This window comes from Papio anubis, chromosome 18 (assembly GCF_008728515.1).
Source record: "Papio anubis isolate 15944 chromosome 18, Panubis1.0, whole genome shotgun sequence".
In the NCBI taxonomy this organism is placed as follows: Eukaryota; Metazoa; Chordata; class Mammalia; order Primates; family Cercopithecidae; genus Papio; species Papio anubis.
The window spans coordinates 63,481,690-63,504,812 of NC_044993.1; the positions used below are offsets into that span (position 1 = coordinate 63,481,690).

Below are 23,123 nucleotides of genomic sequence, written 5' to 3' on the forward strand. Positions count from 1 at the left end.
GACTTTTTCGTCCTTAGGCTGGCTAGCTCCTTCCTGGTGTCACTGATGTGTTAACAGTTGAGGATTTGCCTATAATCCAAGCACTTTAGGAGGCTGAGGCGGAAGGATCCCTTGAGCTCAAGACCAAGCTGGGCAATATAGTGAGACCTCAGCAATACTAAAATTCAAACAAATTAGCCATGCATGGTGGTGCACACCTGTAGTCTCAGCTACTTGAAAGGCTAAGGTGGGAGGATCACTTGAGCTCAAGAAGTCGAGGCTGCAGGGACGCTGATGGTGGTGCCACTGCACTCCGGCCTGGGTAACAGAGATCCTATCTCAAAAACAAATGAACGAACAGTTGATCTTGCCCCTGCCTCTCCAAAAGGCAAAACAGTAATGCTTTCTGAGGTACCACCTCTAAGATGTTTGCTGTCAGCCTTTCTCTCTCCTCCTTTGATCATAAAGGCTCATTTGCTAGAGACTTGAGCATCGTTCATCTTTCCAGATGGCCCAGTAGTTGCAGATGTAGGTTCACTTGGTGATGGGTACCAAAATCTTGTTTATGGGCTGCGTCTTTGGGCTTCACAGTGAGTGAATGTCTAGTCCATGACAATCCCAGGGTGAAATCTTCACCCAGGGTGGCTCTGAGCAGGAAATGGGAACCCACAGGGCAGTTCCTCTCATGAATCAGTAATTTTCTTAAAAATAAAGACATAGAAGACTGCAGAAAATAACAGCTTTATTACTGCAGATGTGAGAGCATTTACAAAATGCCAAGGAAAACCGTTCCCTGTTTTGAGCCTCTGGAGCCTGAACTTTCACCATGTACCAGGAAAGAACGCCCCTCTTTCGAACTTTCAAACAGTTGGGATTTTTTTTATTTTTTATCATCCCAGTTATTTTCCCAAGTTTGCCTCCATTGGGTCCTGTTCAGAGTTTCTTGGGCTGCTTGTACTAGTCACAGCTCCACTTCTTCTCAGGAAGAGGTGGGCACAAGACACATCTGAGCCCCTTAGTATTGGGATGGCAGCCAGGAAATGATCAAAGGGTAGCATTTAGGAAATCAGCAAACTAAAGCCTCACATCTAAGGTGGACAAATCCATTCTCAACTCAAACAGCAGGTTGGGTAATGCTTTCATGAGAGATACTATTATGTTTTTGTGTACACAGCACACATTTTATTATGTCTACGAACAGATTCAGGAAAGACCTCCAGGCTTTTTCCCCAAATGACTGACATAGTGCAAAACAAAACAAAAAAGAGGAGGGGCACAAATGAATAGCCCACTTAGAAGCTGAATAGAATGCGAAGCCATTTCTTTTCATAAAATCTTTTAGTTTTTGGCCAGGTGTGGTGGCTCATGCCTGTAATCCCAGCACTTTGGGAGGCCGAGGTGGGTGGATCCCCTGAGGTCAGGAGTTTGAGACCAGCCTGACCAACAAGGTGAAACCTCATCTCCACTAAAAATAAATTAGCTGGGCGTGGTGGCAAGCTACTGTAGTCCCAGCTACTCAGGAGGCTGATACCGGAGAATTGCTTGAACCTGGGAGATGGAGGTTGCAGTGAGCTGATATTGTGCCAGTGTACTCTACCCTGGGCAATGGAACAAGATTCCATCTCAAAAAAAAAAAAATTTAATTTTTATATTAATTTGTATTATGCAGTCCAACATGTCATCTTTTCATAAAATCTTGGTAGAGGTGCACTCCAGGGATGATCTGGCCCTCAGTCAAGGGCTGACTTTTCCTGTAGCTATGCTGACCATAGCAGGTCACTAAAAGCTGATTGTTAATGCAGGAAACAGTGGCTGCTTGTATCCTAGGTCTTCTCATAGAAGCAGCAGTTTCACAGTCAAAGGTATTGTTCACAACACACCTCAGCAACACGCGACCAAGACAGCATATGTTTTAGAACTTATCCATTGGAAGGACATATTTAATACAAACCAGAAATTCATCAAAGTACTGGCCACTTACAACATATAGAAGAGGACTGTCCCAATAGAAAGGGCTCACAATCTGAGCTGGCCTTTTACAACGGCAAATAGTATTACAGTAACATTATAAACAAACAAACAAATATGAAAAAAAAGTACTATAATATGTAATTATTAAAGACCTCTCTTTTAGGTAAGATTTTCAGAAAACCCAGGGACAGATTTTATGTCACAGAATGGTCCATATCGTCCAAAAATATCTTTTGACTGGACAGTAAAATAGTATCTGTTGGAAGCTAAAAACTGAGATAAAGTACAGGCCATGGGGAGTGGTAAAGCTTTAATTTCTCCAATCTTCTTCCAAATCAATTTATTATTAGAGTTCTCATGACACAGGAAGAGGTGGTAGCTTTCTACAGGAGCGCACTTGGGATTGATTTTGGTTATATTCCAAGTCAGGGCAATGCCATTTGGTCTGAAAACCCGTTTCACTTTGAGCTCAGGCTTCTGGGGAGGAAGTGTGTCTCGGGTTTTGTCTGCTAATTCAGGTAGTGGTGCTGGTGGTTCTGGGAGAGGTGGCAGGTGCTCAAAGGACTCAGGAACCTAAAAACACAATTGTAAGAAAGTATAGCTTTTAAAGTGGTCAATTGCAGTTGTAGAAATATATACTTCCCATTCTTCAATCCATTTATCAAAATAATAAAAGGGTATTTCAATAATATGTGAGGCTGGATCCAGTCCTTTAAGCATAATCCTCTTTTGGATTTAAGATTTCTACACCCTGGAATGTCAATAATCCAGAATGGGTTAGGTTCTAGACATGTGGGATAAATATTCCATCTCATTTCCAAATTGCGTTCTCAAACACTGTACTAATTTACATGAAAAGTGTCAGCGTGGCTGGGTGCGTTGCCTCACCTGAGGTCAGGAGTTTGAGACCAGCCTGGCCAACATCGCGAAACCCCGTCTCTACTAAAAATACAAAAATTAGCTGGGTGTGGTGGTGCACACCTGTAATCCCAGCTACTTGGGAGGCTGAGGCAGGGGACTCACTTGGACCCAGGAGGTAGATGTTGCAGTGAGCCACGATCACGCCACTGCACTATAGCCTGGGCGACAGGGCAAGATTCGGTATAGTCTGGGCAAGATGTGGTGTCAAAAAAAAGAAAAAAAGTGTCAGTGTATGAGAACACCCTTTTCCTCCCATCCTCATCAACAATGGCTATTGCTTCTTTTCCAATTTGTTCAATTTAAAAAAAGTATTTGTTTTAACTTCTGTAGCTTCTGTAAAACTCAATTGAATGATTTTAACTGTATAAATAAGTAGATTAACAACAGCATATTAAATTGTTTTCTAAGCTGAAATGTGACCCAAATGTTTCTTCAAGAGTAAGATAGGTACTTCCCACTCAATTTGGAATAAATATCCCTTACAGAGCACTCTGAATCAGTACCTGGGCTGCATTTTGTGCCAATGGGGTTGTTTCTTTTGAGTTTGAAACAGCTTTCGAATGTGACTCCAGGGGGGATACTGGACTTTCTGTGAACAACACAAGGTTTAAGAAGTAAATTTTATCTGCAAGAATCAATTCCATAGCCTTTAAGATATAGTTTACATCTTTGGTGATAATTAAATGTGAATTAAAATTATAAAACTGAATTATGAAGATACACTTTTAGTTAAAGTTCAAGATACAGAGGTACCAAAAATAGAAAATTTTTAGGGTGACAAAAATTCCGCTTAAGGTAAACACTTTAGACACTGTGTAGCTGGGAACCAGATATGTTTACACATGAGACACAGACCTCTGATCAACGATCTTAGAGGCAAATTTTCTCGTTAGGCCAACAAAGATGTTCAAACACAGAGCCATTTATAATCTATACCCAAGTTTTAGGAATTCAAACTAAAAATCATGTGGGTTGGGATTAAAAAAATCTCAACTAATGAGGTCTGTGCTCATCTGGAAGGAATTACATATAAAATGTGGAGTGGGGAAAAGAAGAGGGGGAGGAGGAGAAACGGAAAGGAAAATAGATGGTGAGAAGAAGAAAGGAGGCGAATAGGAAAAATGTGGGTGGGTGGGAGGGAAAGAAGGTACAAGTAGGTAAAAGAATGGATTGAAAACAACTGGGGAGGCTGGGTATAGAGGCTCATGCCTATCATCCCAGCACTTTAGGACACAGATGACTTGAGGTCAGAAGTTCCAAATCAGCCTGGGCAACATGGTGAAATCTCATCTCTACTGAAAATACAAAATTAGCCGGGCATGGTGGTGCATGCCTGTAGTCCCAGCTACTCGGGAGGCTGACACAGAAGAATTGCTTAAACCTGGGAGGCAGAGGTTGAAGTGAGCTGAGATCAAGCCACTGCATTCTAGCCTGGGTGACAGAGGACAGAGCGAGACTGTCTCAAAAAAAAAAAAAAGTATTTCCAGTTCTAAATCACTGAGACTGTCTTCCACAATGGTGGAACTAATTTACATTCCCACCAACAGTGTAAACGCATTCCTATTTCTCCATATCCTCACCAGCATCTGTTGTTTTTTGACTTTAATAATCGCCATTCTGACAGGCATGAGATGGTATCTCACTGTGGTTTTGATATGCATTTCTCTGACGATCAGTGATGTTGAGCTTTTTTTCATGTTTGTTGGCCAAATGTACGTCTTCTTTTGAGAAATGTCTGTTCGTGTCCTTTGCCCACTCTTTTTTTTTTTTGAGATGGAGTCTCACTCTGTCGCCCAGGCTGGAGTGCAGTGGCCGGATCTCAGCTCACTGCAAGCTCCGCCTCCCGGGTTTATGCCATTCTCCTGCCTCAGCCTCCCGAGTAGCTGGGACTACAGGCACCCGCCACCTCGCCAGGCTAGTTTTTTGTATTTTTTTTAGTAAAGACAGGGTTTCACCATGTTAGCCAGGATGGTCTCGATCTCCTGACCTCGTGATCCGCCCGTCTCGGCCTCCCAAAGTGCTGGGATTATAGGCTTGAGCCACCGCGCCCGGCCCTTTGCCCACTTTTTAATGGGGTTACTTTTCTTGTAAATTTCCTTAAGTTCCTTGTAGATTCTGGGTATTAGACCTTTGTCAGATAGACAGATTGCAAAAATTTTCTCCCATTCTGTAGGTTGTCTGTCTGCTGATGACAGTTTCTTCTGCGGTACAGAGGCTCTTTAATTAGATCCCATTTGTCAATATTTGCTTTTGTTGCAATTGCTTTTGACGATTTCATCATAAAATTGTCATTTGGCCTAGCAGTCTCATTACTGGGTATATACCCAAAGGAATATTAATCATTCTACTATAAAGATACATGCATGTATATGTTAATTGCAGCACTATTCACAATAGCAAAGACATGGAATCAACCCAAAAGCCCATCCATGATAGCCTAGATAGAGAAAATGTGGTACATATACACATGGAATACTATGCAGCCATAAAAAGAAATGAGATCCTATTCTTTGCAGGGACATGGATGGAGCTAGAAGCCATTATCCTCAGCAAAGTAATCCAGGAACAGAAAACTAAATACCACATGTTCTCACTTGTAAGTGGAAGCTAAACAATGAGAACACATGGACATAGGGAGGGGAATAACACACACTGGGCCTGTTGGGGGAGGGTGGGGGGTGGAGAGAACATCAGGAAAAATAGTTAATGCATGCCAGGCTTAACACATAGGTGATGGGTTGATAGGTGCAGCAAACCACCATGGCACACATTTACCTATGTAACAAATCTGCACGTCCTGTACATGTACACCAGAACATAAAGTTAAAACACACACACACACACACACACACAACTGGGGAGAGTAAATACAGGGATGGTTAAGAAAAGCGGGTTTATACTGGAAAGTATGAAAGCTGGGTAGCTAAAAATCCCAGAATTAAGCAGTAAAAACCATTTTAGATCCTTTATATCCTATGATATAACTAATACATTTTATGAATCCTCCAAATGAAATTTACTTGTATTTTTCTTTTGACAAAGATGAACAAGATTCTGTACTGTTGTTTCAGAGTTAGTCCCTTATTTACTGGTATTTTTACAAAAACCTTCCTAGAAGAATTAATGAGTTTATTATTTTAGAGAGTCTGTTGAGCTCTTTTGTACTAGCTTTAAGAGACAGATTTGTAAAATTATAATCTGTAGGTTAAGAACTAATACAAATAACCTTTAAATTTTTAGCCAACAGCTGAATATTTAAAATATCCTAGCAAATATAATTTCTTGTAAATAATATTCCTTCTTTCAAGGCAGTAAGTCAATAGGCCTTTAGCAAATTAAAACAGACTGCAATAGAAGCTCAACTTTATGATAATAAGAGACGAGACAGGACTTTCATTCCAACCCAATTAATGTTTATTTCCTTTTTAAAGTACATCTCTTGTAATCACAGTTGAGACTTGTATTGTTCTCCAGTCTAACAGTGCTTTTCAATGGAGTGTTTGGACCACTTATATTTATTATCAGTGTGGTCAGGTTTAAATTGATTCTTTTGCCTTTTGTTCTCTATTAGTCTTGTTTGTTCTTTCTCTGCTGTTTTTTTCTCTTATTTTTTATTTTTTTCTGGCTTCTTAGATTGGGTATTTTAAAAATTTCGTTTATCTCCACTACTGGTTTTTTAGCTTTACTTCTATGTAAAAGAAAAAAACTGTTGCTCTAGACATTACCATATATATCTCTAGCTTCAAACAACATGACACCACTCTACTTTAGAGCCTTATAACAGCATACTTTCAATCCTGTGACTATCTTTTGCACTACTGTTTTCATCTACTGACTTCTATATACATTCTATAATAGTTTTATTCCTTTGTGTAGATCTGCTTTCTATCTGGTATCTTTTACTATCACTTGAAGAACTTCCTTTATTTCTGATAGCAAAGGTCTGCTGGCAACGCATTTTGTTGATCTGAAAAATTTTAATTTTGATTTATTCTTATTTTTGTAGAGATGGGGTTTCGTTATGTTGCCTAGGCTGTTCTCAAACTCCTGGCCTCAAGCCATCCTCCTGACCTCAAGCCATCCTCCTGACCTGACCTCCCAAAGTTGCTTTCATTTTTGAAAGATATTTTCTAGATAAAGAATTACAGGTTGATAGTTATTTTCCTCCAGACTTTTAATGAAGTCATTCAATTGTCTTTTGGCTTGCATTGTTCTAGCCTAGAAACCTGTGAATTCTCTGTTCTTTCACCCACATTGTATCTTCACTTTTCTCCTTATCACTGGATTTCAGGAACTTGACTATGATATGTCTTGGTATGACTTCTTTTGCGTTTATCCTGGAGTTTATTAAACATCTTGGATATGTGGGTTTATACTTCTCATTAAATTTCAATGAGACCTTGTAAGTGATCCCCAGCCCCATGATTGTATTTCACTTGTTTTTCCTTAAATCTGTGAAAGACACTGTTGTCACTCTCCCTCTACATTTTCATGTTATACCCCAGTTTCTGTCTCTCCGTGCGTCCTCTCAGTAGCTATTGTTGTGGTTAGGGAAAAAAGTATGTACCACAGGAAGAAAAGAAATTTGTAAAAGTCCCCAACATGCCAGATGTCTTTCAGTGGGTTTATGAATAAACAAATTATGATGCATCCACACCACGGGCTACTCTTGCCAATAAAGAGGACCACACTACTGATACACAACAATGTGGATGACCCTCAGAATTATGCTGAGTGGAAGAAGTCAATCTCAGAAGAACACATATTGCATTACCTAATTTATATAAATTTGTGAAATAACAGTTATAGTACAGAACAGATTGGTGTTTGCCAGGGATTGGGGCAGAAACAAGCTGTGAGTATAAAGGGGTAGCATGAAGGAGCCTTGTGGCTACAGGTTCCGTACTTTGACTGTGATGGCAGTTACATGAATCTGCACATGTGCTAAAACTGCATAGAGATATAAACATCTGCACACTAACATATTAAAACAAACTTCATAAGTAAACCCAGTGCATTGTGAGTTGTTACCCTTCCCTCCTTTTTACAAAAGAAAGATCTAAAAAATCATTTTACCTGTATTGCAGTTGGATAGGCCTTCTTTTGTCAAATCAATTATAAAATCAAGTTTCTTCTGTACAGCCTAAAAAAATTGTAAATAATAAAGCTTTGCCTCAATAGCTGAAAATGTTTTTAAAAACTTCAACATTTGGTAATTTTAAATGGTAATTTTAAATTATTATTCAGAAAAATTTGGTAATTTTAAATGGTAATTTCAAATTACCATTCAGAAACTAGAGATGGAACATCTCTAAGTCTCCTGTGGTTTAACTCTACTATTAAAAAGTTCTTGTAAAATACTATATGGTTTCTGAGAATAAGACTAAGGAGAATGTAAATGAATTTGGTAAATGAGTATCGTTACGAATTATGCTTATCATTAGCTGTCTGCTTTTCAATGTGTAAGCTGGACTAAAACTAAATCATCCAACATGTAGCAAACACTAAAGTTCCTAGAACTAACATGTTTAAATGAACAATATTCAGTTAGTATTTCTTACTTACTGTAACTTCAGCATTAGGAGAACTGCTAGAATTTCCTGATGTAGTTTTTCTGGTATCTGAAAGAAATGAGACATTTGACAAATTGATTACACAATATTTATGGGCTTTGTGAAATATGAATGCTAAAACAAAATAATGGGGATGCTAATTAGCTGTTAATTATATAGTGATAAAAAGTAACTCAATTGCCTTTACCTATTCCAAAGACTGAATGAATTTTTTTTTAAAAATGTAACTTTGGGTCAAGCCATTTTTTCTTTCTGTAACTTTGCAACTATATTAGTAACTCTTTTTTTGAAAATCCTTCTACCTAGAAATTTGCATGAGAAAATACAGTTGGAAATGCACGCACTTTTAATTCACAGTATCTTTAGACTACAACTGCCTGACATGGCTGAGAAGCGCCCTTCCTGGAACCAGTAGGAAGCCTAAGATAAATGATTAACATCCTTTGTAATTCTCTGATTCACAATCTTAACAGCCCAAACTGTGGGGACAAGTAAGTAGCTATAAGTGGAGGCAAAGCTTTAAAATTACGATGCAAATACTCTAACATAGTAGAAAATGAAATGAAAATGGGGAATTTTGGATAAGAAATTATGAGCCAAACAAGATGGCTATTTTTGACAGAGAGAAAAATTTTTTTTTTTAGAAATGTTATCATTGGAAATGTAAGGTTAATTTTTTTTTTTTGAGACGGAGTCTTGCTCTGTTGCCCAGGCTGGAGAGCAGTAGCATGATCTCAGCTCACTGCAGTCTCTGCCTCCCAGGTTCAAGCAATTCTCCTGCCTCAGCCTCCCGAGTAGCTGGGATTACAGGTACATGCCACCACGCCTGGCTAATTTTTGTATTTTTAATACAGATGGGGTTTCACTTTGTTGGCCAGGCTGGTCTTGAACTCCTGACCTCAGGTGATCTGTCTGCCTCGGCCTCCCAAAATGCTGGGATTACAGGCATGAGCCACCACACCCAGACTGACAAGAAAAACTTTAAATCTTAAGTTGACTATAAGATAACTTAATAAATAAAAAATAAAAAGACAAAAAACAAACCATCACTACCATCAACAAAAGGCCAGGGCAAACGATTAAAAATAAGTAGTTTTACAACTTATAAAGTCATTAAACATATAAAAGAAACAAAAAGGCCATAAACTGATAAAACAGAAGGTTAAAATGAAATCTCAATTACATTAAGGAATCATTCATTTAGGTAATATTAACCATGATATAAGTTAGAACATTTGAGAGTACATTTAAATTTTTCATTTTATTAAAAGATATTATTCAATTTTTCACTTTTAAGCAAACACTGATTTAAGGCCTTCTAACTTGATAGATCATATTCTAATCAACTATAAGATACCTGTTGGATTTGATGTAATTGGAGTTGTCAAATTAGGCCTTTCCACAGAAATCAACATAACATCATCATTGTTACTAAAATGATAAAAAGAAATTAAAAACAAAAACTAAACATGCATTATCAGGCTTAAACATGCAATTAGTGGTTAAGAGTCCTCTAACTTAACGTTTCATAATGTTTTAATTGAACAATCGTGGGGGCAAATAGAAATGATAAAACCAAATACCCAAAAAAACTCCATTTATTACCAATTCAGTTATATGACCAAAGGTTCATCAAAATCCAGTAATTAGATCCCTACCACGTTTTATGGGTCCTTCACAATGACTCAAAATACATATAAATATACAATGGACATAAATGTATAAAACATGCAAATTCATTTGAGCATATATACTTGCTTCTATAAAAATGAAACATCATTTAATGATGGAAATCTATTAAGACCCATAAAGACACCTGGACTCCTAAAGGTAGAAAACTATAACAAAGAAAATTATTTTAAAAAGAACTGCTCCTGTATCTCTCCAGTAGCAATATTGACCACAAATTTAATTGAGGCAATGATGATAAATGATGCTGATTATGGTTATAGAATATTTCAAGCCATTTTGACCCTGTTCTTTTATGAGTGACTTTTTTGTTTTTTTGAGATGGAGTTTTGCTCTTGTCCCCCAGGCTGAAGCCCAATGGCGCAATCTTGGGCTCACTGAAACCTCTGCCTCCTGGGTTCAAGTGACTCTCCTGCCTCAGCCTCTTGAGTAGCTGGGATTATAGGCATATGCCACCACGCCCGGCTTTTATATTTTTAGTAGAGACAGGGTTTCACCATGTTGGTCAGGCTGCTCTTGAACTCCTGACCTCAGGTGATCCGCCCACCTTGGCCTCCCAAAGTGGTGGGATTACAGGCGTGAGCCACCGTGCCCAGTCCAATTATACCATTTTCTTGCAGACATCTTATATTTTTACTGTTTGTACTTAGGTGTATGATCCATTTTGAGTTAATTTTTGTTTATTGTATGAAGTAAGAGCTGAGGTTCACTTTTCCCTCTATTCCAGCAACATTTGTTGAAAAGAACATCTTTTCCTGTTAAACTACATTGGTACCTTTGTCGTAAACCAATGAACTGCATGTGTGTGTACTCTCTAGTGTGCCCATTGGTCAACATGCCTATCTCTATGCCAACAACACTGTCTTAATACTACAGCTTTATAGTTAAGTCTTGAACAAAGATAGTGTAGTCTTCTAACTTTATTCTTTCCCAACATTGTTTTCATCTTCTAGGTCTCTGCATTTTCAATGTATATAAAATTTTTTATTTTAAGAGACAAACTCTTGCTCTGTATCCCAGGCTGGAGTGCAGTGGTGCAAATGTATCTTGCTGAAGCCTAGACCTCCTGGGCTCAAAGGATCCTCTCACCTTGGCCTCCTAAGTAGCTGGGAAGACAGCATGTGTCACCAGGCCTGGCTAACTTTAAACAAAAAAAATTTTTTTTAATGTTTTTTATGTTGGCCAGGCTGGTTTTGAACTCCTGACCTCAAGTGATCCTCCTGCCCTGGCCTCCCAAGGTTCTGGGATTATAGGTGTAAGCCATCACACCTGGCCTTAAGTTTTTAACTAGTTTGTTACTTTCTACAAAAATGGCTGAGGCATTGATAGATATACAATTTGTGGTGAAGTAACATCTTAATGAATTCATGAAAGTTGCATATATATCTCACCACTTATTCAGGTCTCCTTTAATTTCTTCAGTAATACTTTGTAGTTTTAGGTTAGGTAGTTTTGGTTTATTCCTAAATATATTATGATCTCTGAAGTTATTGTAAATGGTATCCATTTTAAATTTCAAATTCCAATTGTTTCTTGCTTGTATGTGTGTGTATATATAATTTCTAAACTATGTATTGTACATATATAGGATGTAGTGTTTCCATATAGAGTGCGTGTGTGTATACACTATTTTAGAAACAAAAATATTTTCTATTTGCCTACATATTTACAATGTCTGTCAGTCTATATTACTTTGTACAGATCCAAATTTCTATTTAATACTATTTTCCTTTTGCCTGAAAAATCTCCAAAATTTCTTGTAGTGTAGGTCTGTTGATGTATTCTTCTCACCTTTTTTTGGCTTAAAATATCTGTTTTCCCCCTATACTTTGGAAACATATTTTCACTGCATATAGAATTCTGAATGGAATTTTTTTTTTTTTTTTTAACCTTTCAATACTTTAGAAGTATCTATGATCTCAATTTTAGAGATGTCTTCAGCTTACAGCATGAAGTCTGGTGCCATTCTACTTTTTGTTCCTTTTTTTTTTTTTGAGATGGTGTTTCACTCTTGTTGCCCAGGCCGGAGTGCAGTGGCACGACCTCGGCTCACCACAATCTCTGCCTCCTGCATTCAAACTGATTCTCCTGCCTCAGCCTCCTGAATAGCTGGGATTACAGGCATGCGCCACAATGCCAGGCTAATTTTGTATTTTTAGCAGAGATGTAGTTTCTCCATGTTGGTCAGACTTTCTGTTCCTTTCTATGTGATGTGTCTTTTGTGAGGCTACTTTTAAAAATTTTCCCTTCCTCATTGACTTTCAGCAATCTGATGATGTGGTTTTGTATGCTTTTATGTTTCTTCTGCTTGAATTTAAGTTTTTTTTCATTTATGGATAGAGAGTTTGCATCAACTATGGAAAATTTGCAGACATTGTATCTTCAAACATTTGCTCAGCCCCTGCCTTAGTGATACTCCAATAATATGTGTATTAGACTCCTTGATACTGTTCCATAGGTCTCTGATGCTCTGTTCATTGTTTTTTCGGTCTTTTTCCTCTCCATGCTTTAGGCTGAACATTTTCTATACCTATTTCACTGATATATTGGCAATAGCTCTTCTATGTCATCTGCTAAGTCCACATTATTTCTAGGTAGATCACTTCATTCTTCTCCTTGTTAATGGGCCATTTTTTTTTTTTTACTATGTTGCATGCCTGGGAATTTCTCATTAGATGTCAGACACTGTAAAATTTATGCTGTTGGGTAATGGATGTTGTTCCATTCCTTCAAAAGAGTGTTAGACTTTGTTCTGGCATGCAATTAAATTACTTAGGATTACCCTGATTCCTTTGAAGCTTGATTTTGGCTTTTCTGTGTATAGATTCTTTGCAATCTCTGGGACTAATTGAGCCCCACTAAAGCAATCCCCATCTGTGGACCCTACTTGTTACTTCTGATTACAAATTTTCTTCATTTTAGCCAAGGGGAAAGCAAAATGTTCCCAATCCTCCTAGCCAGAGGGAAAAGAAGATGTATGACTTCTAGGAATCAATCACTTGGCCTTCTTTCCAATAGTTCTTTCCCCAGTCTCTCGTAGTTTCATCTTTTGCATGCAGATCTGTATTCAGCCAATATTTCAAGGACCCTTTGCAGATCTTCAGAGCTCTGTCTAAATTTTTTTCTCTTCACTGTTCCACCTCATAACTTCTAGCCAACTCAGACTCTCCAATCTCTGACCTAAACTCAGCAAGACCACAAGGCTCTGTTTGGAATCCCTCCTCCATCCCTGCTCTTGACCTGGAAAATGCCTCCAGGCAGTAAGCTGGGACAATGGTAGAGTTCATTTCATTCGTTTTACCAGTCATGATCCTGAACTCCTGGTTGAACAGTATCTGAAAACAATTTTTTTTAGCCCGATTTGCCTTGTTTACAGCAAAATGTCAGTTCCTGTAGCTGTTGACTGCACGGGGAGAGGCAAGAATCATGTTCATTTTTCAGTTCATGCTCAACAGTTTTCCATGCAGATTTAAAAAAACACAAATTCAACAACTTTTTAAATATCACATTTCTCAGTGGGACTCTAACATTTGCCATTATTTCTAACTAAGAAACACAAATATTTAAATCTAAATTTTATTAAGAATATTTGATTTGGGCCAGGCGCGGTGGCTCAGCCTGTAATCCCAGCACTTTGGGAGGTGGCGGTGGGAGGATCACCTGAGGTCAGGAGGTCGAGACCAGCCTGACCAACATGGAGAAACCTCGTCTCTACTAAAAAATACAGAATTAGTTGGGCGTGGTGGCACAGGCCTTTAATCCCAGCTACTTGGGAGGCTGAGGCAGGAGAATCGCTTAAACCTGGGAGGCAGAGGTTGTGGTGAGCCGAGATCGTGACATTGCACTCTAGCCTGGGCAACTAGAGCAAAATTCCATCTCAAAAAAAAAAAAAGAATATTTGATTTTTGGCTGGGTGCCATGGCTCACGCCTGTAATCCCAGCACTTTGTGGGGTTGAGGTGGTTGGATCACCTGAGGTCAGGAGTTCGAGACCTGCCTGGACAACATGGCAAAACCCCGTCTCTGCTAAAAATACAAAAAATTACCAGGCGTGGTGGGAGCTCTACTCAGGAGGCTGAGGCAGGAGAATTGCTTGAACCCGTGAGGCACAGGTTGCAGTGAGCCAAGATTACATCAGTGCACTCCAGCCTGGGTGACAGAGAGAGAATCCACCTCAAAAAAGAAAAAAAAAAGAATATTTGATTTTCTATCCACTTTTACCCTCTAAATTGTCAAATTTCTTTTATATATATTTTTGTCTTCTAGTAATAGTCATAAATTGGATGAAAGACTGATAGCTGTATTTTTCATTGCTAATTTGTAAGAAAATTTTAAGTAATTCTTCTCAGATGTTCATTATATGACAGTCAAAATACTTTATCAATCTCAAAATCCTTCAGTTAATTTTTCTTTGGTTGAAGCTACAGTACTTCCAATTAATGCTATTTGAGAGTATAAGAAACTGAGCAAAAAGTCTTTAAAAAGGAAGAATTTTTGGCAGTCTCACTATATTTACGAGGTAAATAATAATATTTGGGACCCACCAAGGTGAAGGAGCCCTGGCAAACAGTCCAAACTTTCAGATGGGATCCATGGTAGGCTATGTCTTAGAGACCAGAATGAACTAGAGGTATAAGAAGCCTTACCAAGATTACCACAAGGCTTGTGATACCATTCCCCGAGTAGATTAGGTGATGAGACCCCTACTCTATTTGGCAAGCAGAGGATTAGCCTTGTCTTTTGGCAAGCAGAGGATTAGCCTTGTCTTATGGCAAGACATCACTTAGAGCCTCAACAATTTTTCAGAAACTATCAAGCATGCCAAAACAAACAAACAAAAAACCAGAAACTGACAGAAAAACAATAGGAACAGATGCACAGGTGATCCAAATACTGGAGTTAAAACAAGAGCATTAAAATAACTATGATTAATAATTTTAAAAATATGGAAGATGGAGCATTCATACAGTCTATGAAAAAAAGACTACACTGAAATTAAGTACAGTCGGTTCATAAAACAACATGACTTTGGGTCAGGAAAGTATTTATAATAAATGTATCTGTCAAAAAAACTTGAAAAGACAAAGCAAAAATCTTCATAAAAGAAGATATCCAAATGGCTAACATGTAAATTCGCTTAATTTTCATTATTAGAAGGAAATACAAATTAAAACCACAATGTGATGCTATACACCAGTATGGCTAAAAAGAAAGAGATACCACCAAGAGTTGGCAAGGATATGCAGCAACAAAAATCTGTACTTACAGTGGGAGTATAACTTGGTACAACTTCTTTGGTAAACTGGTTGGTGGTATCAGACCTCAAGATACACATACCTTATGACCTAGCAATTCCACTTCTAGGCATATGTCCAACAGAAGTGTATGTATGTACATTCACCAAAAGACATGTAAAAGAATGTTCACAGCAGCACCATTTATACTTTCCCCAACCTGCAAACAATCCAAATGGCCATGAACTAAACAGATTAACTGTGGCACATTCATATGATAGATACTACACAATTGTGGCATATTCATATGATAGATATTATATAGCAATGAATAAACTGCTGAATAGCAACAGCACGGATGGATCTCACAACGCATAATGTGGGATGAAAGAAGACATAAAAGGGCTCACTGAGTATGATTCCATTTCTATAAAGGCAAAAACAAAGCAAAAACAATTTACGGTGTTAGAAGACTGATGACTAGGAGAACAGGCATAAGGCAGGCTGGATGCCATTGGTGTTTCTTAATCTGGGTCGTTTGTCACTTTGTGAAAATTCATCAGGCTAACACACTGTTCATGCAGCTTTCAGTAGATATTACATGTCAACTAACTTTATTTTTAAAATTATGTCTGTATATAAAGCTGTTAATGCTTATCCTGAAAAATCCATTTGTAAAACGGCAAACTTATAGTCTAACTGGAATTCCACTAGATTTTGATGTAATGATATGAAACTATTCAATTAACTGCTACCAGTGAAAGCTCTTTTTTGTTTTTTGGCCAGAGTCTCGTTCTGTCGCCCAGGCTAGAGTGCAGTGGCGCGATCTCAGGTGACTCTAACCTCCACCTCCCGGGTTCAAGCAATTCTCCTGCCTCAGCCTCCTGAGTAGCTGGGACTACAGGCGCACACCACCACGCCCAGCTAATTCTTTGTGTTTTTAGTAGAGATGGGGTTTCACCATGTTGCCCAGGCTGGTGTCAAACTCCTGAGCTCAGGAGCCTCGGCCTCCCAAAATGCTGGGATTACAGGCATGAGCCACTGTGCCCAGCCCAGCTCTTTTTTAATGAACCACATCTGGGAGGAAAACTGAGGAAACTGGTAATTTTTATGGAAGCCTGAGTGTGACTAACATATGTTATCTACTTGTAGTTTACCTTGGAGAAACACTTCTATGTCTAAAATTAGTAATTCATTTCTCCAGGCATTGTTATTATGTAGTAGGTAAGAGCATAGGTTCTGAAGACAGAATGTTTAGATCCAAATCCAGGCTCTGCCATTTACTACTTGAGTGTTTTGGGGCAAGAAACTCTGCTTTGATTTCCTCATCTGTAAAAGAGGGATACATTTATTATTAGGATTAAATAAATTTTAATAAAGAATGAGTAGGATGGACAGGCGTGGTGGCTCACGCCTATAATTCCAGCACTTTGGGAGGCTGAGGCAGGCGGATCACCTGAGGTGACGAGTTCGAGAGCAGCCTGGCCAACAGGGTGAAACCCTATCTCTATTAAAAACACAAAATTAGCCGGGCGTGGCAACACATGTCTGTAATCCCACCTACTCAGGAGGCTGAGGCCGAAGAATCGCCTAAACCCGGGAGGTGAAGGTTGCAGTGAGCTGAGATCGTGCCACATTGCACTCCAGCCTGGGCAAAAAGAGCGAAACTCCGTCTCCCAAACATCAACAACATCAACAGCAGCAGCAACAAAAGAATGAGTATGGAGGAACACATGCAAAATAGTAGTAACTTTCTTAAGATACTGTGGCTCGTAACTCCTTCCTGTCCCCCTTTCTATCTCTGTAAACATTTCTTTATCACATGAAATTCAATGTGAGATTTTTTTAGGCCGTATTAATATTTTATTCAATCAGTATTGGTGAAATGGTCTGCTCTTGGGTGCCTTAGACCCTGCTGCTTACTCTTTGGAAGTAATTGCATATAAAGGCATTTTCTTCCAACTTAAGCAAGTTTCATTTTTGCCATGTGTTTTGGGCCATAAACTTTCTCTTCTATGAGCTTCTGCAGCTCAGTTGTTATTGCCTTTCCCATTTCCTCTTGACTCTAAAAACAAAAATGCTTAAACTTCTAAATCCAGCCATACTATAGACACAGACAACAGTGGCACTAATTCCTTCAATACCTGGGGCATGAGAAAAAACAATGATAAAATCCGGTTTTCTCTAGAGCCAGGATATTAACAGGGGTAACAATATATGTCTTTTTTCCTTTGTAAGGGTTCCTTTATTTCTTAAATGTTTTTAAAAATTTAAAAATAGATAATGTATACAAAAGTACATGAATGACATGTAGAACAGCTATGATGGAGCCCCACACTTAAGGAATCTGAAAAATTGGGGGAAAAAATATCTATTTGAAGACATTAGAAAGCTGTGCAGGCAGCCATAACCTGAGAGACCAATAACTAGAGAGACCAAGATCCAAGAGACGTGAGCTAGACACTTGGCCAGTGTTCTTCTCTCAAGGCATTTGTCAACTCAGGCACACAGGATGCTATGAAACCAGGCAAAAAGTGACTGAAATCACAGAGGGCTGGTATTGAGGAGCCAAGAATTGGAATATAAGACCAGCAATAGGAGGGGAGCCACAGACCATATCCCAGGCAAGAGGGCTGTAACACAAGAATGGGAGAAAAATAAGAAATCACCAAGTCTTATAAAATCTGCAGATCAGCCTCTGTTCTGCTCAATTTCTGAATAGATTGAAATGTTGTACTGTATCTCTATTGCCACATAATAATTTACTCCAAAACATAATGGCCTAGAAATCCAAACATTCATTATCTCAATTCCTGTGGGTAAATAAGTAGGAAGTCGTGGAGTCAAGGGTTCTGGCTCACGTTTTCTCATGAGGTTGCAGTCAGGATGCTGGCAGGTGCTGTAGTCACTTGCTCCGGAGCAAGTGATCTAAGAGAGAACAAGGAAGCTAATGTATTTTATGATCTACTAAAATAATGTCACTTGTGCCATATTCTATGCATTAGAAGTGAGTCACTAAGTATAGTCCAAGATGGAATTAGGCTCCACATTTTAAAGGAGGGGTACTGAAAATTTGTGGACATATCTAAAATCCAGCACAGGTGCTGTGTCTCTCTGCTGCTTTCCAGAGTACAGGGTGAGTCTAGTCTAGGGGAAGACATCATTCAGAGCCTTTACAATTTCCAATATACAATATCCAGTAATCAAACACAAAATTAGCAACTGTCCTAACAGACAGGACAAAGATGTAAAACAGCAAACACAAATAGAATTCAAAGTGACCCAGATAGGAGAGTTGTCAGAAATAGATCTGAAAATCTCAGTGACTAAAATGTTCAACACATGGATGGCAAGGTAAATAATTTCACCAGAGAATGTGAATCTGTAAAAAATAACCAAGAACTGAAAAATATACAAATTGAAATTAAGAATTCAATACATGAGTTTAATAGCTACTTGGATCAAGTAAAAGAAAGGATTAGGATTAATAAGCTGGAATACGATACAGGTTAGTTGAAGATACCCAGACAAAAGTATCTAGAGCAAAACAGATGCAGTATATAGAAAAGCACATAATTAGAAACCAGTAAGATAGAAGACATGGAACGCTCCAGAAGCAATATCTGAAGCAGTATCAATAATTTTCCCAAGACAATGAAAGGTATCAAGCTACAGATTCAAGAAGGGCCAAGTATACTCCCCACCACCTAACACCTTATATTAATAGTATACTGATGAAAACCAAAGTAGATTATCTTAAAAGCAGCTGGAGACATATCTTCGAAAAAGCAAAACTAAAACAAATGTTAAAACATTTCAACAGAAATAGAAGTCAGAAAGCAATGTGATGAAAATAACAATGCTCAAAGAAAATAGTTGCCAACCTATAATTCTATACCCAAGTTAACATACCCTTCAAAAATAAAGACAACATGAAGTCATTTCCGGATAAAAACTGACCGCATTTTTTTCTAAGCAGAATTAAAAGCAAAAGAAATAATAAATAGAGATCTTCATGTGGAAAAAAATAATGAGCCCAGATGGAAAGATGAAACTACAGGAAGAAATGGGCAAGAGAAAACATAAATATGTGGGTAACTCTAAATAAACAATGATGGTACATAGTAGTCATCCTCTGGGACTTAATGTAAAATTGAAGTGCACAAAAACACATAAGATGGGGAAAACAGTAAACAAAGCTGAAGTATTCTAAGATCAAGCATTGTCTATAAAAGAGCAGAAGTAGTACTCCAATGAGAAAAGAATACATATCATCAGGATAACTTCTAAGGGAATAATGAAAACGGTAAAATTAACAAGGTAATGGGGAATGGAAAAAAAGATTAATTCAAAAGACGGCTAAAACAGAGAGACAGATACATATGAGGAAAAGGACCATAAAACTGGGCAAATAGAAAACAGTAAGATTGTAATTATAAATCCACACACATCAGTCAGATTACACTAAGCATACATCACTTTGCTGATTAAATACAATGCTAGTGTCCATGCAGCCATATTCAGGTAAGTAAATTTTAAATTATCAGCACTTCAGAAATCCATATGCCTCTATCCTGTATCATAAACTTCCTCACCATAAATGGCATATGTGGTACTAATCTCCTTGTTTTACTCTCTAGATTTACTATGCAGCTTAGAATCCCTGAATCATACACTTTGCTTTATGGCTATTTTTGAACTTCATTTAAATGGAATCATACACGTCTTTTGTGTCTGCTTTCCAATCATACTTTGTGGGAATAATCCATACTGTTGCATGTGACTGCAGTTCCTTCATTTTCATTCATGCACAACATTCCACTGTACAGATTTACTGTAATTTCCTTTTCAACTGTAGATGGACACTTTCCTTTCAGTTTTTGGCCGTTATAAAAAATGCTGCTAATAAACATTCCTATACATATATTCTATGGCATATCAACATGCAATAGGCATACCTCTAACTAGGGAATATCAAGAGATGGGACTGCCAGGTCAAAGGATATTCATATCTTTGATATTTCCAGATAATGCCAATTTTCTTTTAGACTACTATACCAATTTACTCACCCAACAACAAAATATTAAATACAACTTCCTTTATTTCAAAACCTCACCAATACCCAGTAGTCAGATTTTTAAATGTATTTTTTCCTTACCTGATATGAAATGATATCTCATTGTGGTTTTAATTTGCATTTCCCTGATTACTAATGAACACCTTTTCATATGTTTATTGGCCATTTCGAACTCCTCTTTTGTGAAGTGGATGCACAAGTCTTTTGCCCATTTTTCTTTTGTATTATTTGGCTTTTACTCATTGACTTGTTGAAGTTCTTTATATATATTCTGCGTACTAGTCCTCTACAGGTATATGTGCTGCGAGTATCTTCAACTCGGATGGCCTGTCTTCTCACTATCTTTATAGTGCCTTTTGAGAAAAGAAGTTTCTAATTTTAATGTGGTAAAATTAATCCATTTTTCTTTTATGGCAAGGGCATTTATGTCTTAAGAAATCTTTCCCTACCCAAGTTCATGAAGACATTATATATTCTAAAAGCTCTATAATTATAATATTCTAATATTCTATTCTAATATAATTCTAATATCTAAAGCTTTATAATACATATTCTAAAAGCTTTATAATTTCCTTTAGATATTTTTAGTTCCTTAATCCACATGAGTTTGTTTTTATAGCTTTACATAGGGGTCCAATTTCATATTTCCCCCAACATAAACAGCAAACAAGATGGTACCATTTACTAAAAGTCAATCATTTCCCAAATGATTGACTGCCACACAGTCTCCACCACATATCACACGTACATACATACATGGATTTCTAGACTCTCTACTGTTACACGGATCTACTTGTCTAGCACATGCCCATCTCATACTCTGCTATTACTGTAGCTTTGTAATATCCTAACATCTGATGGCAAATTCCTTCCATTTTGTTTCTCTAAACAGTATCCTGAGCTCTGAACCCATTGCATTTTAGAATCACGTTAAGTTCTATAAAATTACACACTGAGATACTGACTGAAATTGTACTCTATGATGTGGACAAAGGAGTATTATATTTATATAGTATATCTTTTAAATTGCTTTTTCTTTAATATCTAACATTTTATATTTTCTTCAGCTATTGTTTGTCTTATTAAATGTATTCCCAGGTACCTGATAAGTTTTGGGGCTTCTATAATGGTATTACAGCTTTTCCAAAATTTTATTTCCTAATTGTTTCTATCTTGTATTCTCAACAGGAATACAAAAGATTTCTTAGATATTTGAATTCAGCAATCTTCTTTTACTCTTATTAATTTTAATAATCTGTAGGCTTCACTGGATTTCATACATACACACCCCAGTCACCCAAAAATAGTAATAATATTGTTCCTTCTTTACTATACTTTGTATTTTTCTTTTTCCCCCAATTTTTTGGCATTCTTGCATTAGCTAAGACATTCAGCATGTTATATAAAATGGTGACAGCAGGCGTCTTTCTTTTGTATCTCCAAGGAACACTTCCAATGTTTCACCATCAGATTTGTCTTAGGGTTTTTGTAGATAATTTTTGTCAGATTAAAGAAGTTACCTCTTATTCTGAGTTTGCCAAGAATTTATTTTAATCATAAATGGGTATTTTATCAAGTCCTGTATCTATAGTGAGTTGTGAGTTGATAATGGTTTTTCTCCAGGCAAATCACATTATTTATTTTATTTTTTGAGACAGTCTTACTCTGTTGCCCAGGCTGGAGTGCAGTGGCGTGATCTCAGCTCACTGCAACCTCTGCCTCCTGGGTTCAAGCGATTCTCCTGCATCAGCCTCCCGAGTAGCTGGGACTGCAGGTTCGTGCCACCATGCCTAGGTAATTTTTTTTTTTTTTTTTTTTTTGAGATGGAGTTTTGCTCTTGTTGCTCAGGCTAGAGTGCAATGGTGTGATCCTGGCTTACTGCAACCTCTGCCTCCTGGGTTCAAGCAATTCTCCTGCGTCAGCCTCCCGAATAGCTGGGATTACAGGCATGCACCACCATGCCCAGCTAATTTTGTATTTTTTTTTCTTTTTGAGATGGAGTCTAGCTCTGTCGCCCAGGCTGGAGCGCAGTGGCAAGATCCCGGCTCACTGCAAGCTCCGCCTCCCAGGTTCACGCCATTCTCCTGCCTCAGCCTCCTGAGTAGCTGGGACTATAGGTGCCCACCACCATGCCTGGCTAATTTTTTGTATTTTTGGTAGAGATGGGGTTTCACCGTGTTGGCCAGGATGGTCTCGATCTCCTGACCTCGTGATCCACCTTAGCCTCCTGAAGTGCTGGGATTACAGGCGTGAGCCACCGCACCCGGCCTAATTTTGTATTTTTAGTAGAGACAGGGTTTCTCCATGTTGGTCAGGCTAGTCTTGAACTCCTGACCTCAGGTGGTCTGCCCGCCTCGGCCTCCCAAAGAGCTGGGATTACAGGCATGAGCCACCGTGCCTGGCCAATTTTTTAATTTTTAATTTTTTTTTTTAGTAGAGATAGCGTTTCACCATGTTGGTCAGGCTGGTCTCAAACTCCTGACCTCAAGTGATCCACCTGCCTCAGCCTCCCAAAGTGCTGGGATTACAGGCATGAGCCACCACGCCCAGCCACATGAATTGATGTTTAATTGTTAAACCAAGGTTCCCATACTCTTGAGTCAAACTCAACTTTTGTAGACTATTGAACTTGGTTTACTAGTTATCTTGTTTAGGACACCTGCATCTATTTTGTGGTTT

The 23,123-nt window shown here is 38.1% G+C and overlaps 1 protein-coding gene across 4 annotated transcripts in view; it reads right to left on the bottom strand.

Annotated features, from left to right (window-relative positions):
- Nucleotides 1-704: 704 nt before the first annotated feature.
- Nucleotides 705-23,123, bottom strand: part of ATF7IP2 (activating transcription factor 7 interacting protein 2) — an 88,820-nt gene continuing 66,401 nt past the window's right edge. For 2 of the 4 annotated variants that reach the window (XM_017953172.3, XM_003916524.5), the window contains exons 7-11: nucleotides 9,802-9,875; nucleotides 8,437-8,492; nucleotides 7,948-8,014; nucleotides 3,375-3,460; nucleotides 705-2,523 (exon numbers count right to left, since the gene is read on the bottom strand). In XM_017953172.3, coding sequence (XP_017808661.2) covers nucleotides 2,110-2,523; nucleotides 3,375-3,460; nucleotides 7,948-8,014; nucleotides 8,437-8,492; nucleotides 9,802-9,875 — 697 coding nt within the window. In that variant the 3' untranslated portion in view covers nucleotides 705-2,109. The remainder of the gene's footprint in view (nucleotides 2,524-3,374; nucleotides 3,461-7,947; nucleotides 8,015-8,436; nucleotides 8,493-9,801; nucleotides 9,876-23,123) is intronic. The other 2 variants (XM_021931737.2, XM_021931738.2) reach the window with 2 other exon arrangements.